Source organism: Nyctereutes procyonoides, unplaced genomic scaffold (assembly GCF_905146905.1).
Source record: "Nyctereutes procyonoides isolate TBG_1078 unplaced genomic scaffold, NYPRO_anot_genome, whole genome shotgun sequence".
Taxonomy (NCBI): Eukaryota; Metazoa; Chordata; class Mammalia; order Carnivora; family Canidae; genus Nyctereutes; species Nyctereutes procyonoides.
Window position 1 is genome coordinate 14872230 of NW_026575147.1, and position 17586 is coordinate 14889815.

General features: G+C 34.9%; 1 protein-coding gene across 1 annotated transcript in view; it reads left to right on the forward strand.

Annotated features, from left to right (window-relative positions):
- MAN1A2 (mannosidase alpha class 1A member 2) overlaps positions 1-17586 on the forward strand; it is a 189292-nt gene that overhangs the window by 70929 nt on the left and 100777 nt on the right. The window contains exon 6 of the mRNA XM_055312354.1: positions 13850-13944. Coding sequence (XP_055168329.1) covers positions 13850-13944 — 95 coding nt within the window. The remainder of the gene's footprint in view (positions 1-13849; positions 13945-17586) is intronic.

The window sequence follows — 17586 nt, forward strand, 5'->3', positions numbered from 1 at the left end:
AATTTTTTATTTTTTTTAATTTTTTTTTAATTTTTATTTATGATAGTCACACACACAGAGAGAGAGAGAGAGGCAGAGACACAGGCAGAGGGAGAAGCAGGCTCCATGCACCGGGAGCCCGACGTGGGACTCGATCCCGGGTCTCCAGGATCGTGCCCCGGGCCAAAGGCAGGCGCCAAACCGCCGCGCCACCCAGGGATCCCTTTTTAGATTTTAATAGATTCTTTGGAATATTTTCATTTGAATATTCAAATGAATAGTTTCATTTCTCTGTATAGAGAAGAATTTTATTCGTGCAGTTCTTTTATTACCTTGTCTTGCCTTATATCCTTGTCTGTTTCCTGGTCTTATAGGAAGAACATTTAGTCTTTCACCATTACACATAAATGTGAGCCATAGGTTGTTATTTTTTAAAAGAGAGCACATGTAGATGTATGCACACTACTGGGGGTGGGCAAGGGAGAAGGAGATAATCTTTTTTTTTTAAAGATTTTATTTATTCATGAGAGACACACACAGAGAGGCAGAGACATAGGCAGAGGGAGAAGCAGGCTCCCCTGCAGGGAACCCAATGCGGGACTCGATCCCAGGACCCCAGGATCATACCCTGAATCAAAGGCAGACACTCAACAGCTGAGCCACCCAGGTGTCCCTAGAAGGAGAGAATCTTGATCTTACCACTCCAAGATTATGACCTGAGCCGAAATCAAGAGTCCGACATTTAACCGACTGACCCACCTGGGCGCCCTGTTAGCCATAGGTTTTTTGTAGATGCCCTTTATAGTCTTGAAGAAGTTCCTTTCAAAAAAAAGAGTTCCTTTCCATTCCTAGTTTGCTAAGATTTTTTATTCATTGTGGATGGATATTTTGAATGTTGTCAGATGTTTTTGTGGTATTTAATAAGAAATTATATTTGATGTTTTTTCTTTATTTGTTGATTTGCAGATCAATTAGGTGATTTTTGAATGTCATACCAACCTTGCAATTTCAGGGAGAAAACTATTTGGTCATGATGTATAATCCTTTTTATGCACTGCCAAAATTGATTTGGTAGTGTATTATTGAGAAATTTTCATTTTATATTTGGGTAGGATATTGACCTATATGTAGTTTTAATATCTTTGTGTGTGTGTTTTACCTAAGAGTAATGCTGACCTTATAATATGAGCTGGAAGTGTTTCCTCTTTTCTACTTCTTTTTATTTATTTTTTCTTTTTTTTTTCTACTTCTTTTTTAAAAAATACTTTATTTATTTATTTATTGAGAGAGAGTGAGAGGGAGCACTTGAGGGGGGCGGGCCAGAGGGAGAAGCAGACTCCCCACTGACCGGGGAGCCTGACAGGGGGCTCGATCCTGATACTCCGGGATTGTGACCTGAGCTGAAGGCAGACACTTAATCCACTGAACCACCCAGGCACTCCTCTCTTTTCTTCTTCTTTTTTCTTTCCCCTTTTACTGGAGTTTTTGTACAATTGGTACTATTTCTTCTTTAATTGTTTGGTAGATACTCTTCTGAAGCCACGTGGTTGTGGAGCTTTTTGCTATATTTATGCTTTAGGTGGTCAGTTGTTTTTTAGAACTATACAGAATAAGAAAAAATATGCCTTTTTATCTTTCAGTTATTTTTCTTGGTCTTCATTTTTCTGTTGGTTCAGATTTGTCAGATATATATTCCTTTTGTATGAAGAGCTTCCTTTAACTTTTTGTACAGTGCATGTCTCCTGGTTGTGGATTCTCTCAGTTTCTGTTGGTCTGAAAGTGTTTCTTTTTCAGTTTGGAAAGATAATTTCTTTGTGCGTATATTTCCTTTTAACAAATGCAGAGGTTACTGCATTTGCTGAGAGTTTGCATATAGTTTGTGATGAGAAGTCTTTAATTCTTTCTTCCTCTGTGTGTAATGTGCCTTTGCCCCTCCTTTGGCTGCCTTTAAGATAATATGTTCATACTTTATTTCATATGAAAAATCTGAGTAGTTTTACTTTTTTTCTTTTGGGGGGGCAAGTAGCACTTCTTTATCTTGCTTGAGGTTCTCTGAGCTGCTTACGTGTACGGTTTGGTAGCTTTATATTTGAAAAGTTCCTATTATCTTTTAAAATATTTTTTCTGTCTCTTCTGCTTCTGGAATTCTAACTGCACATACATTAGACTGTTTGAAAGTATCTCCTAGCTCTTGAATTCACTATTCTTTTTTAACCTACCCACTGCTTTCTTATTCCTTGTGTTTCAGTTTGGGTAATTTTTATAGACCTATCTTCAAGTTCACTGATTTTCTTTTTTGGTCAGCTCCATTGAATCTGCTTTTAAACCTGTTAAAGGCTTTCTGCATCTCTATTACTTTCATTTCTAAAAAAAAAATATTTCTAGTAATTTATTTTTCTTTTATAATTTGTTTCTATGCTACAGTTCCTCATTGTCTTCATGTTTTCCACCTTATCCACTAATTAGGTCTTTTAACATGTAATCAAAGTCATTTTAAATTCTCAGGTTATTTTAACCTCACCAAGCTTGGTTTGTCACTTGCTTTGTCTCTAGAAAGTGGATTTTTTCCATATTTAGGTATTTCATAATTTTGGACTGAATGCCAAATATCATGTATAGGACAGTAAAGACTGAGATTAGTGTCGGGGGTTCAGTCATTTTAACTAGAGTTGAACTACGTTTTGGTTTTTTTACTGCAGGGATTACCCACGTTGTGTGTGTGGTAACTAGTTTCAAATTCCTCTAACATTACCTTGTAATTAGAGTGCGCCTGGCAGGCAAGTTTTTCTTGATGTTCTGGCTCTTCCCTCCACTTCAGGCATTTTGTGTATGCCTGCTCCTCAGAGAGAGGGTCTCTCTCCACCCCAGCCTTGCCTTCGCTCCGCCTACAGGCATAGGCTGTTGTCACTCCATGCTTCTAACCTTTATGTCTATACTCTTTTCTGTTTTGATCTTTAAATATAGGGAGCCAGGAATTCACACTAATAGCTCTAATTTCAGCCCAACAGCATAAGGTATATTCTGGCTTTCTGCCTTCATATTTCTCCTTCTCTTAGTGTGAAATCTGCCTACTGTTATGCCTCATACTTACCTGCTTGCTTAGTCCTACTGTATGAATCCGCTAGCTGCCTTGTTCAGTAAGTACATTCTGTTCCCATGGACCCCTGGCCCCTCTGTGATTTTACTCCCCTTTACTTGGCTGGCTTCACTTTCCCCCAGTTGGTCTTAGGCTCTCTCCTGGACAGCGCTGCCCACCCTAGGCATACCGTCTGGGCACAGACCCCTGACTTCAGGAGCTTCTGAGCTGAAATACTAAATAATGAAAGGAGGAAGGAAGTGAACTATTTTGATGCCTTCAGTTTCAGAGTTATTTCCAGATTAGACATTATAAGATGTCCTTGAGTAAGGAAAGCCTTTTTCTTTTTTTCATACATGAAAGTATGTATGAAAATAGTCTCTATAGATAAAGAGGAAGTACTAAATTTTGGAGATGTAGATGACAAACTTGCTTAGTTTTCATACCAAAAGACATATGATTTAAAATTAATTATGAACGGCTTATGAAAGAGAAGTGTCAAACTTGGCTGTTTCATGTTAGCCTCACTATCTGAAGGTTGAAACAAAATGTTGAAATTTTGGTTGTTACAGCCTTACGAAAATATTAAAATGCTGGAAAAAGTATATAATGTTACCAGTATTCCATTTTTGCTGTTTGTATCCATCAGACTTCAAGAATAAACATTTTGAAGTGGAAGTAAGCGCATATGCTTTGAAGTTTGGAGCTTGGGTTCCTGCTCTGCCTCATAATGATATTTGGCAAGCTATTTACCTCTATAACAAGTTTCTTCATCTTTGAAAATGTAAGAGAATTCACTTGAGAGTTGTAAGGATTAAGTTATGTGAAAGTGTCTAACATAGTGCCTGATCAACAGACACTATTTTACCTTTCTTCTTCCTTTGCGTTTTTCTGATGTGGTAAATATTCTGTATTTCTAATGGATGGGGAATCCTTTTACTTATTTAAAGGTAGACATCATAAATTAACCTCTTACCATATAGTCTACCCAGGTAAGAAGTATAATGAGAACATATTTCACTTTTCTGACTTTCTCATATGGTGGAATTTTGCTGATTTTTTTTACTTTTTTTCTTGGTCATTTTATATTGAAAACTGTGATCCATTTCTAGGTAACCAACAATAAATCTCAGATCTGCTAAAAATAAATAAAATGTTGAAAACTAATTTGAATATGATATTATTGTAATATTGGACATATAATAAATTCCTACATCTCACATAAGCCCGGAAATTAACTTGGCAAAGTGCCTTTCTTATATTAAGGTAGTATGTAAATAGAATAAAGGACATTTTACATGCATTCTGTTTTCTGGTAGAGGAAACCAAATGAAAAAAAGTGTTCCTCTCCCCTGTTGATTTATTAATATAATAAATGTGAAACTTTATCATTTTATTTTCTCACAAGGCTATTTATATTAAATATTCACAAGTTAAAAATATTGATGATTTATTATGTTTAGTTGATGTTAGCCTCTCATATATGGCATTTCTGTTACAGGATTGTCTCCTCATTTTTTTTTTTTAAGATTTTATTTATTTATTCATGAGAGACACACACAGAGAGAGAGACAGAGAGAGAGAGAGGCAGAGACATAAGCAGAGGGAGGAGCAGGCTCCATGCAGGGAGCCTGATGTGGGACTTGATCCTGGGATCCCAGGATCATGCCTTGGGCTAAAGGCAGGCACTAAACCACTGAGCCACCCAGACATCCCTCTTCTCATTTTTTTTAATGGTTATCAAAGTGATATCCCTTCCTTAGCAGGGTATTAACATAAATTATGTGGATAACCACATCTGAAATCTGTCATAAAATAGAGAAACGGTTATGTGGAGTTTAATACATGTTTTATAGATAAGAAAAAAATAACAGCGAAGTCTTTCTTTACTAGAGCACAAACATGCTCTGTTGCCTGTAGTGTAAGATTGTTTCTGAATTACTTTAGAGATACTTGCTAAGACAAATAGAGTGGTCTTTCTGACCTAGATATTTCCTGGTTTAAATATTAGTTATTATTGTTCCTACTGCTCTAATTCTCATTTTATTTTTTGAGAAACCTGATATTGCTCCATAAATTGCTGCTATTTCCATGAAAATTCGACCTCTTCACTCTCAGTAGATGTGCTGGTAATTGGGCAGAACTTTCCACAAGCTTTACTGACTCATAACATTTTTAAATACAGTCTCCCACATTTTCCTATTAAATGTGTGAGTTCATCTACACCTCTGTACACATCTTACATGTTTAAAGTTCTAGCATAGCCAACAGCAGTCATAGTTGATGATTGTGATTATTGGTTTCTCAAAGCAGAAGACAGTTTGGAGCTACCACAGAAGCTAGAAATTTAGGAGTAAAATCCAGGATAAGAGGGGTCCACAGAGAAGAAGCTCAAAATTCTGCATAAGTGAAACTGTATTTAGACCACATTGTCTTATTTCCTGTATGTTTATATACCTCTATCATAATTTTCTGCCTCAAATAGACTAAACCTTGCACATTCTTTGCCTGATAAAGAACTTCAACGCTCAAAGATTATTTTGTTTATTTTAAGCAACTCTAAGGTTAATTTATTTACATACAATAAAATACACTCACTTTAAATAGGATGTAATTAAATGTATAGTTTAAATTTTAAAAAATGTGTGATAAGCTGTTGGAAGGGATTCAAATGATAAAACTTTTTACAAAATAATTTGGTGGTGTCAGGTAAACATTTAAAATATAAAATTCTCTTTGACCCAGTAACTCACTTCTAAAAGTAACAGTGTGGATAAATAAGAGATATTTAGAAGGATATTTTATTGCAGTAGTGTTTTTAATAGCCAGTGTTTGAAAAGACCTGAATGTTCATCTAAAGGGGAATGTTTAAATGAATCAATACATCTTTTACTATAGACTACCATACACCTGTGAACATAAGTTTGATATATTTTATCTAGGAAAAATACGCTTAATATATTCAATGACAAAAGCAACTTGTAGACCAATAGCAGTCACATGGAATATGTGTGTGCCTGCTTGTGTGTATGTACTCTATTCATCTAGTTAGCCATTGCAGTACTTGGAGCAAGAAATAATGGCAGCTTGGATGCAGATAGATGGGTTGTAGAGATGAGAGATGAATTGGGATTTCAAAGGATTTGGGAGGTAAATTCCAAAGGATTGGGTGATATTTTGGAAGAGGGAATGAGGCAGAAGGAGGAGTTGGTCCTGTTTCCAGTTTCAGAGTTTTGGTACTGATGACAGTTACTAGAAATTGAGCACTATAGAGCATTAAACTGGGAGTGGAAGATCATCAGTTCATTTTAAGTGTTTTTTTTTTTAAGATTTTATTTATTCATTTGTCAGTAAAGCAGAGGGAGAGGGAGAGGGAGAAGCAGAAGCAGAGAAGAGGGAGAAGCTCTCATCAGAGAGCCTGATATGGGGCTTGATCTCAGGACCCTGAGATCATGAGCTGAGCCAAAGACAGACGCCTAACCAACTGAGCCACCAGGTGCCCAGCCCCTCCATTTTAAGAATTTTGAGTTTGAGGGGATTTTTCTGTATTTATGTGGAAATAGGTAATAAACAGATGTAACAGAGCTGGTGCTTATTAGAGAAATCTTGATGAGAAATACAGATTTGGGAATCAGTCACTGTGTGGCTGATAACTGAAAGCAAGCACATGTGAAATTGCTCAGGGAAATAGTTTAGGCTAGGAAGAGAGGGGGACCTGGAATCAAGCCTACAGGAACACAGCATGGAAGGTCAGGTATGAGGAGAATGAGTCAGTGGAGGAGGTAGGAAGAGTGTGGGGTTACTGAACACAAGGGAAGAAAGAACTGGTTAGTAATGATCTATGCTCAGATGTGTGGCTAATCATTAGCAAGAACCATTTCAGTGAAATGATGGGGGCAGAAGCCATGTTGGAATAGGATGAGGAGTGAGAAGAGAGGAAATGGATGCAGTAAATCAGATGGTTTTGTAAAAATTGGAAAGGTACTTGTATTATTATGTTAGTAGCAGGAAAAGATAGAATAAAAATCTACTTAACAATTATATCTCCTTACAGAAAAAAGGATGGAAACATATCAAAATAGTGATAGTATTTGGTTCAGAATATAGGAACTGTGTATGATTTTTGAAATTTTCACTTTCCTGACTTTTAAAGTAAGAAAATATATAATAATAATAATAATAATAATAATAATAATATAAAATTATAAAATATATAATAATAACAAAATATGTATTATTTATCAGGATCTGGTTAAGAGACAAACCATGCCAGTATTTGAACAGAGAATTTAATACACAGATTGTTAACTAGGCATAAACTCACCTAGGTAAGTGTTAGATTAAAAAGAATATACTAAAGTATCATGGAGGTGGCTTCTACAGGAAGTGACTAGGGCTGAGGGAATATGAGGAGGATGTTTTAATGACTAAATGTTAGAAACCATAAGAGGAAGGGCAAAGCAGAGCCAAAATACAGACCTGTGATGAAAGTGTGGTGGCAGATTGGTGCTTCTGCTGCTATCTTTCCAGTGAGGGTTGAGGGTCATGAAGCTGCTACTGCAAAGCATTAAGGGAAAGTGGATTCAGCTGCTGCTACAAGAAGGCCATGCTGAAGCTACAGGAAGGCCATGCTACTGCTGGCATGAATGTTTAGGGGAATAAAACACCATAGCGCTTGAGTGTCCCTGCACACTTTTGCCAGAATACCAACGTTACGAGGCTTGTCTGCTCTTTACCCAGGTTGTTAGGGTTATGCTTGCAGGGATGAATTAAGGTCATCAAATTGGCTTGCTTTCACTTACTGTATGTAAAAGAAATTCTCCAAGCTCAGTGTTCTTTACCTGCAACACAATCTACCATGTGGGCAGGAATCCATTACAGACTCTTTGGATCATCCCTCCAAGATTTAGGTAGGAATGAGAGTGGGGCAGATACAGCCAGTGTAGATTAACTGAAATCTTTGGCTGATACTTTGCCATGAATAATGTAGTTCTCAGGTCTCTGACCTAGTAGTCAGAGATATTTAATACTCTGGATATTTATTCATGAAAATGTGGTTTGCTAACTTGTTAGTTTGTAAATTGAATATTGTTTGAGAATATTGTTTGCAGACTCATTTTGTGAGTGAGAGGTGTGTGTGTGAATATGTTTCTACCTCTTTGTTAACTTACGATTTTGTAGTAACCTTCACTTGATTCTAAGGAATACCTGTGTACCCTTAAGGATGTTTCTGTTCATGATGATGATAATTCATCCAGCATGTAATACAGAGAGTCAAAGAGAGGAATTAAAAAAAAGAGTCGAGAGAGATGAGAAATAGAGGTTTGAAAGAATGTTTAGTAGGAGTCTTAGACAAGTTTAATGGAATAAATGATAGAGAATCAATATTTGAAAAGATATCAAGAGTAAGGAGGAAATATTAAAAGCTACTAAAGAGAAAGGGCTGATTACTTATAGAAGGATGACAGCTGACAGCAGAGTCTTGGTAGCAGTAGATGCCTGAAGACACTGCAGTGATATCTTTAGACTGTGAAGATAAAATAACTGTCAGCTCAGATTTTTATATTAACCAAACTATTATTCAAAAGGGAGGATGTAAGATGCAGGACAAAGAGGTGTGCAATGAATTAGTAAAATACCTTGAGGAATTTGATTATTGACTTGCATTAAATAATGCAAGGTGTAGGAATGTCTTTGTCTACATTTGTGTCTATATCAATATGTCAGTAATCTAGGTATCTATCTCTTTAATTAGTCAAATTGTCAAATAAGAATAGACTGGAGCTAGACTGCATGGGTTTAAATTCAGGCTTACTATTTACTAGTTGTATGACCTTGGGCAAATTAACTTACTTGTTTTAAACCTCAGTTTCCTACTCTATAAAATAGAGCAACAGTATTTATCTCATTGGGTTGTTGTGAGAATTAAATGGGTTAATATATGTCTCATTGTCATCATCCCAATATTTCTGCTGAATATATCTTAAGAAGTTCGTAAAACCTTTGCATGTTAATGTCAGATATTTCAGGGATATGGGGCTGGTATGGAAGAGAAAGAAAATAGTTTACTTATTTATTATAAATCTCTGTACTTTTTTACTTCCTAAATTATTTCATTCAATACTTGTTGAGCACCTCTTGTATGCTAGGCACTCTTTTAAGTACTGAGACTAGCACAGTGAATAAAAGTGTTTTGCCCATCTATGGCTTACATTCTACTGTAGGTTAACAGGTGATGAACAGGGTGGATATGTGAGAACCCATGTGTGTTTACATACATATATGCACTATCACTGGTAAACACTAAGGTGATAAACAGCATGGAAGAGAATAAAGAGGTTTTAGTTTCAAATAAGATGGTTAAGGAATATGTGCGAGGTTTACATTTGTGTAGAGACCTGAAGGAGATCAGAAAGAGCCATGAGAATGGCTTCTACTGAAAACGAGAGCCTTTTTTTTTTTATTTTTTTTTAATTTATTTATGATAGCCACACAGAGAGAGAGAGAGAGAGAGAGAGAGAGAGAGAGAGAGAGAGGCAGAGACCAGGCAGGGAGAAGCAGGCTCCATGCACCGGGAGCCCGATGTGGGATTCGATCCCGGGTCTCCAGGATCGCGCCCTGGGCCAAAGGCAGGCGCCAAACCGCTGCGCCACCCAGGGATCCCACGAGAGCCTTTTTATAAGGGCTTTTAGGTGAAAGGAATAGCAGATGAAAAGACACTGATGCAAAAGCATAACTGGCATTCTTAGAGAACAACAAAAACAGTTAGTAGAGCTCAAGTAGCTGAAGTAGGCTGCTGGAACGGAAAGGAAGGAGAAAGTGAGGCAAGAAGTCATAGAGGCTCATCGCTTATAAAGATTTAAAGTCTCTTAAAGGACTTGTACTCTGAATGAGATGGGGAGTCATTTGAGCATTCCGAATTCTTCACTTCTACATTCTCCCTCAGCTAAGTTGAAAACAGGCTGCATGAGTATTACATTAGTAATTTAATCCAATAAAGAAAATTAAAAGCACCCATGGATTCTAGTAACACTTCCATCCTCAAGAATCTTCAGTAGTTTTCCATGTTAACGGGTTATGTTACTGTAAGTTTCATTGCTTGTATTTTAAAACTCTTTGTAATTTTGCCACATTGTATCTGTTTAACTGCATTTCTTCAAATTCTTCCACACTTAGGAATAATTCTTCCAGTCCTAATTCTTCTAAACTTAGAACCAGTTTTAGCATATTTCCATTGCCTACCATTTTTTTTCCTGTTAAAAAATAACTGGGAGATTTTACATAATGGACATTGAATGTATAAAAGTTTTTTTGAAATAAGTGAAATGTTGTAGAAATATTAATACTGAATCTTAAACGTGAATAATTAAGTAACTCTCATCTTATTTATCAAGAATTGTAATAAACTTGGTAGAATCTGTTTTACCTAGTGGTTTATTACAGGGTACTGTGGGAGGGCCATGACATAAAACATTTTTGTTACATAGCTTGGAACCTCGCAGCCAGCCAAGTGGAGGCATGCCATACCATGTACTGATCGATTGCCTTTATTGCACCACATGGTCTCTGTGAATATGAGGACCAGTCACTAGAACTTCTGTTAGAGCCACAATAGAAGAATCAGATACCTTCACCACTGTGCTTGCAAGGCCACTGCCTCAGATCGCTTGCCTCTTCCAAATATTGCATATTTAGATATGCTTGGCAATGCCTATGCCATATATTGAACTGTAGGTGGAGTGGACTCTGGGAAGTGTTACGTAGTTTTCCATCCTCTGCAGTGTTTGAAGGTGTGCTTAAAAGGAGATTTGAATGAATGTTGAGTATCTACCACATTTAGATAAAAGAAATGAAAATAAAAATGACAACGGAGTCTCCTTTTTCAACGACACATCTTCCTTGACTAATGGTAGTTACATCCTGATAAATCCATCAAAAGTTGAAAATACTGTAAATTGAAAATTCACTTAATACTTTGTCTACTAAGTGTCATAGTTTAGCCTAACCTACCTTAAATGTGTTCAGAACACTTATATTAGCCTACAGTTGTACAAAATCATAACACAAAGCCTATTTTATAATGAAGTCCTGAATATCTCCTGTAATTTATTGAATCCTATACTGAAAGTGAAAGACAGAATGACTATATGGTACAGAATGGTTAGAAATATATTGGTTGTTTACCCTCATGATCCCTTGGCTGACTGGGACCTGTGGTTCACTGCCTATGCCTAGTGTCATGAGGGAATATCCACCACACATTCCTAGCCTAGGAAGTGATACAAATTTATAGTTGGTTTCTATTGAATGCATATCATTTTCACACTACTGTAAAGGTGAAAAATTACAAGGTGTTGATCGTTAAGTAGGACTGTTGTAAATTGGGGACTGTATGAGATTGGCAGCACTTAAACTTTTGAGAACTTTTGTGTTAACAAGAACACAGGGAAATGGCTACTCGTGCATTCTGGTAGGAATCTAAATTAGTAAAATGTGTGGAAGACAAATTGGCATTAACTGTCAAAATTACAAATGAATATACCCATTGATACTTCAGTTCCTGTTTTGGAATTTATCTTACATAGTCACATAGTTTGGAAACATACATCTATCACATAGGGGACTGACTAAATAAATGACAATATATCCATTCAAGGGAAATTTCTGCAGCCACTAAATAGAAGGATGTTACCACATCCTTTGGGGACTGATTTGGAAAGATCTCCAAGGTGCAGTAAAATAAAAGAAGCAAGTTCACAATAGAGTGCCTGCTATTCCATATTTGAGAGAGACAGAGACAAAACTCTACGTGTGTGTGTGTGTGTGTGTGTGTAAACTGTAACAGAATTTCTGTTTCTAAGAGGGACTGAAAATGAGGATTTGATTTAATAAGGCTAGAAATCATGCACATTGTGGAACTGATTCAGCACAAAATGTTTACTAGATATTTGAGAAACTGATAGCTGTTTGCATTGTAGAAGGAACTGTGTGGTTGAGGAATAGGACTGGAAAAGAAACTTACTTTTTTTACTTTGATAATTTCTGGATTTTGTATTAGTTTGCCTGTGTTGCATGCCAAGAAGTAATACGTGTTTTACAATTAGCCATTGCTGCTATCAAAATATGTTTCTGAAAATAGGTAATGTAGGGCTGTGATTTGTTATTAAAGAGTTTGTGTATTTGTGAATAAGCTAAGCATATTATATATATATATATATATAATAAGTATATAAGGAATTTTTTTCAGTGATATTAGGGTGTCGTGTTTGAGGGACCTGTGGGCTATAACTGGTTACTATATATGTTATCTGTTAGTAATAGCACAAAGTAGGTGAAAAATTAGAAAACATATTTTGGAAATTTACTTTTGGAAGTGAAATAAGAATGCTTTCTACTTAGAAGATGTTCATGTTTGTAAGTCATTTTACCATTTTGACTATTAATTTTTATATGTAGAAAAGATGTAATACAAAAATATGTGATGATTAGATCCATGATAATATTAGATAAGAACCTAGTCCCTTTGTCTTCATGGTAAACACAAGCAGCACTGCTGTTCACTCTGTAATGTTAACTTGATTTTACTAACATGTAAATGGTAATATGGAGAGAACAGTTTACATACGCTTTTGAATTAAGGAGATTATTATAAGAAAATTATTAAAATTTTAACCTTAAGTTGTCACATTTTTCATTGAGACCTTTGTGCCAAAGTAGGTATACAAGGAAAAGGTAAATTGATGTTTGAGAATATCTAATTAAAAGTTCTACTAGGAGGTTTTGCCTCATTTAAGGAACCTTGCAAGACATCTTAACATATTTCTTTGACAGCTTGCAAATATTTCTAATATCTTCTACTCCCAATAACGTTGGGGTGCTTTGTTTAGTGGAACCTTAATGTAGATTTTGATCTCTTCCATACCTTCAACTACTTGCTTATTTGAAGAATCTAATAGTATTTTATCAAAAACATTAGACACAGTGAAAAGGTGGAAGCTTAAGTTTTCTGATTAGTTTGAAATCAACTTGAAGAAGCTAGGCTTCAAGCATACAGGAGAACTTGCCACTTTCCTAATAGGACATTGTGACCTAATCTCAGTTTGGAGCCTCTAAATCAGTCAACATTCTCCAAAGTGGGATACACAAACCTTTCTATTTGGATATACTAAGAAGAAATTTTACTAGGTATATCTTAGTAGTAGTAGTACATGGTTTTAAAAGTTCAGAAGCCACTTATATTAAGGCAATTTATTGTTTGGGTACCCAAAATAACAGTAATTAGGGTTGAGGGGAGAAGCATTTATAATTCTCAGAGTTGAAATGTGAACTCAAACCTTTTCTTTTTAATAATGTGGACAAACCTTGATGGAAAATGTTGATACATAAACATGCTTATCATATTTCAAGGGATTTTTCCAAATTGGGATGCATCTTTTTGTTTTAATATTTGTACTAAGCTTATGTACCCGTGGATGGACATTTTGTAACCTGACGTTTTCTCTTAAGACTTTTGCCCCTGAAAATACAGATAATATTAACACCAAAACTATATCCTTCCCTTTCAATTAATTATAATTTCAGGCCATTACACTTGATAGCTTTCTTTAGTTTACAAACATTTTCTCTGATCGCTGTGCATTCCATGGTACAAAGAGATGCCATTATTCCTCTTTATACTTCTTCCATGGAGTATGCATCCTATGAGAGATCAGCAAATGGTAATAGCTATAATTTATGAATGGGTGGCTATAATTTTCTTTTATAAAAATGTTTTTTATATTGTTTCAATGTCAGATATTCAAGATTAAAGCAGTTCAACTGGCTGAGAAACTCCTTCCGGCCTTTAACACACCTACTGGGATTCCTTGGGCAATGGTGAATCTGAAAAGGTAAATTTTATTTTTATATGATTATTCCTGTTCTGAAAGAATTAGATTAACTTAATGTTAGAAATTTCTAATGATCTTCCCCCACCATACTTTCTATGACTTAAATTGTTTTTCTCTACGTATATTCAGAAATATATTTCTTTAAAACATTCTTTGCTTTTCTATAGAAGTTCTTTATTTGTAGCAGTTCACTTGCCTTACTGTATTCCAGTCTCTCCTGCTTGTTTCCCTAAGTCTGGATTTCTTTTCCTCACCTGTTTTTTATTTTTTATTTGCTTTATCGTTTCCATTTTGTGCTGAAATGGATTTAAAGTGCTTTCCCTCTCTAATTTTTTATATATCACCTGTTGATCATCTGAGTTAAAATGGAACATAATTATACCTTAAAATCAGGGTTTCCTATTGCTGAATGAAGAGGGAAGACATAATTCGTAATGTTGACTAGAGGGTCCTTATTATAGTATTTGTACTATTGAAATTCAAAGTGAACTCTTAAACATTCTTTACACTCTTTCATTCTAATAGAAAACACAGGTTTCACTTAGATGGAAAAGAATTCTGTGATGACTTTATAAATCATCCAAAGACATAAAATTAAAATTTTAAAAATTTAATGAATAATGTCAGTATATTTCATGTGCATTGAAGTAACTTAGGCTGACTGAAACTTTTGCTATTTGGGTTTTTCTCTAAATGAAGTTTATTATTCTCCTTAATGTTGGAGTTGGGAATTAAATGAAAATTTGACTCTTGTTTTCCTTGCCCTTAGGCCCTTTAGAATAAAAGGAGCATTTACTTTTCTGGAATTGTGATTCTGTGACAACTTTATTTGAAAAAAACTAATCTATTTTAGTCATGTCTTTCTAATGAAGAGTTTTATAGAGTTTAGATTTCCATCGAGGAGTTAATATTTAATACTGAACATTAAATTTAACTTTACTCTTCTCCAATTTCATGCACTACGTATAATATAAATTACCTCCTTGCAAGGGGGATAAGTTGGCTGAAGTTCTTGAGTCACCTGCACAAAAGGAAATGGCCAAATGAAGTGTATGTACCTGTTCTCATTCCTTAGTTTTATGACAAATTTTCAGATGTTTCCTTCAGTACAATTGCCAGAATCATATAACTTTCTTATGTAATAAGAATTTAATTTAAAATTTAATTCTGAAATGAAGAAAAACAGAACTTTTTTTTAATGAAAGAAAACAAAATCCAGCTTAAATCACAAAACTTCAAATTCATATTGAGATGAAAGTAGAAAAGTTTTCAACATTCATGTCTTGAACATTTTATAAATTTAACTTTCATTTAGTTTCCTCATATACATATATATATATTCATACAGATACCTATTTTATTTGAGTTTATAGATCATAAATACAATTACCTATTTTTTCAAAGTTATTTTTCTTTTGGTTGGAGTCTCCTGATGTCCCTCATATATAGGCTTTTCTCCCCTCTTGCTGCCTGAGAGTTAACCCATGTTAACAACCAGGCATATTTATTATCTACAATATGATGCAGCATACAGAAGAACATGTTTTGGTGAAGCTTTTAAAATTTTGTGTGGGGTTTTTGGATGCTTGCTTTTATGCCTTTTATTTTTCTCATTCAACAGTATTTCATGGACGTACTCTTCTGGATCATCTGATAAAGCTTTGTGATAACTACATAGTGAAACATAACTATAATATGTTGGTTATGATGCTATGCATAGGTTATACCATAATTTATTCTAACATTCCTTATCAGTCGTATTTGTTTCCATAATTTTGCTACCATAAATATTGTTATAATAGTATCCTATATATATGTTCTTGTGTAGTGGAATTTTTCTCTGAAAATGATTCTCAAGAATATGATTGCTGGATCCAGAGACTATGTCTTTTTAATTTTGGGGGGGACAGATTCTTAGGGGTGGGAATGCTGGATCAAAGGGTATATGCATTTTACATTTGATAGTTATTCCCCAGATATTTTCCAAAAAGACTGTAGTTCATCATAATTCTGCCTACAATGTGTGAGATACCTCACTGTCTGGAGGTATAGGTTCTATTTAATTTTTGATTGATAACTCTGAAGTGTTACTCATTGCTCTTTTCATTTGTGTTTTCTGACCAGTGAATTTGAATATCCTCAAGATATATATATATATATGGCATATATATATCCTCAAGATATATATATATATATGGCATTTAAATTTGCTTTTTTGCTTTATTTATAATAATTTTTATTCATAAGTTTTTTTAAATTATTTATTTATTCATGACGGACAGAGAGAGAGAGAGAGAGAGGCAGAGACACAGGCAGAGGGAGAAGCAGGCTCCATGCAGGGAGCCTGACGTGGTACTTGATCCCGGGTCTCCAGGATCACACCCTGGGCTGAAGGCAGGTGCTAAACCGCTGAGCCACCAGGGCTGCCCTATTCATAAGTTTTAAATTTTTATATATTCAAACAATTTTTTATAACTCTTGGGTTTATAGTTTTTGTTAAAACGATTGTCTCCATCTATATTTTATAAGTCTTCTAGATTTCCATTAAAGGTTTTTGTAATATGCATTTTAAAAATATTTCATCAAGTGGGGTGTTAACAAGCTAACAAGCTGTAGATTTTTCATCAGTTGCCTTTGTCAGGTTGAGGAAGTTCTGATCTTTTCCTATTTTACTTAGAGTTTTTATCATGAATGGGTGTTGAATATTGCCACATACTCTTTTTCTTCATCTGTGGAGATAACATTTTTCACCTTTGTTCTGTTAATATGGTAAATTACTTGTTAGGTTTTCAAATGTTAAACCAACTTTGAATTCCTGGGATAGTCCTTGGTCATATATTCTCCTCTTTATATTTAGCTGTATCTGGTATTAGAGTTATCTAGCTTCATAAAAGGAAGTGGAAAATAGTCTCCCTTCCTCTGTTTTCTGAAAGCATTTGTGTTAAATTGGTGTTACTTCTTAAATGTTTAATAGATTTACCTATGCAACTATCTGGGTTGGAAATTCTCTTTGTGGGAAGGTTTTTAATAAAAAGTTCAATTTTTTACATATATACATAAATGTGTACTATGGCTGTTCAGATTTTATTTTCATTTTGTGTTAGTTTTAGTTAATAGTATTCTTAAGAAATCCCTCCATTTTGTGGAAGTTATCAAAGTTTTTGGTGTGCAATTGTACACACTACTTTCTTATGCCTTACATGTTTCTAGGCTCTGTAGTGCTAACCCCTCTTTCATTCCTGATATTTGTTTTCTCTTTTTAATCAATTTAGATAGGCATTTATCAATTTTGTTAATCTTTTCAAAGAACTAACTTTTGTCTTTAGCTGCATTTAGTAATAACATTTTATAATTTTCTTTAGGATATTTTCTATGACAAATCAGTTATTTCTAATTGTGTTGTTTAATATGCCAAATTTTAGAATCAGATTTCTTAGATGTCTTTTTTTTAAAAAGATTTTATTTATTTATTTGAGAAAGAGAGCACAGTGGGGTGGGAGAGAGGAAGAGGGAGACAGAGAAGCAGACTCCCTGCTGAGCAGGGGAGCCCAACATGGGACTCCATCCCAGGACCTCAAGATTATGACCTGAGCTGAGGGCAGATACTTAACTGACTGAGCTATCTAGATGCTCCTTAGAGAT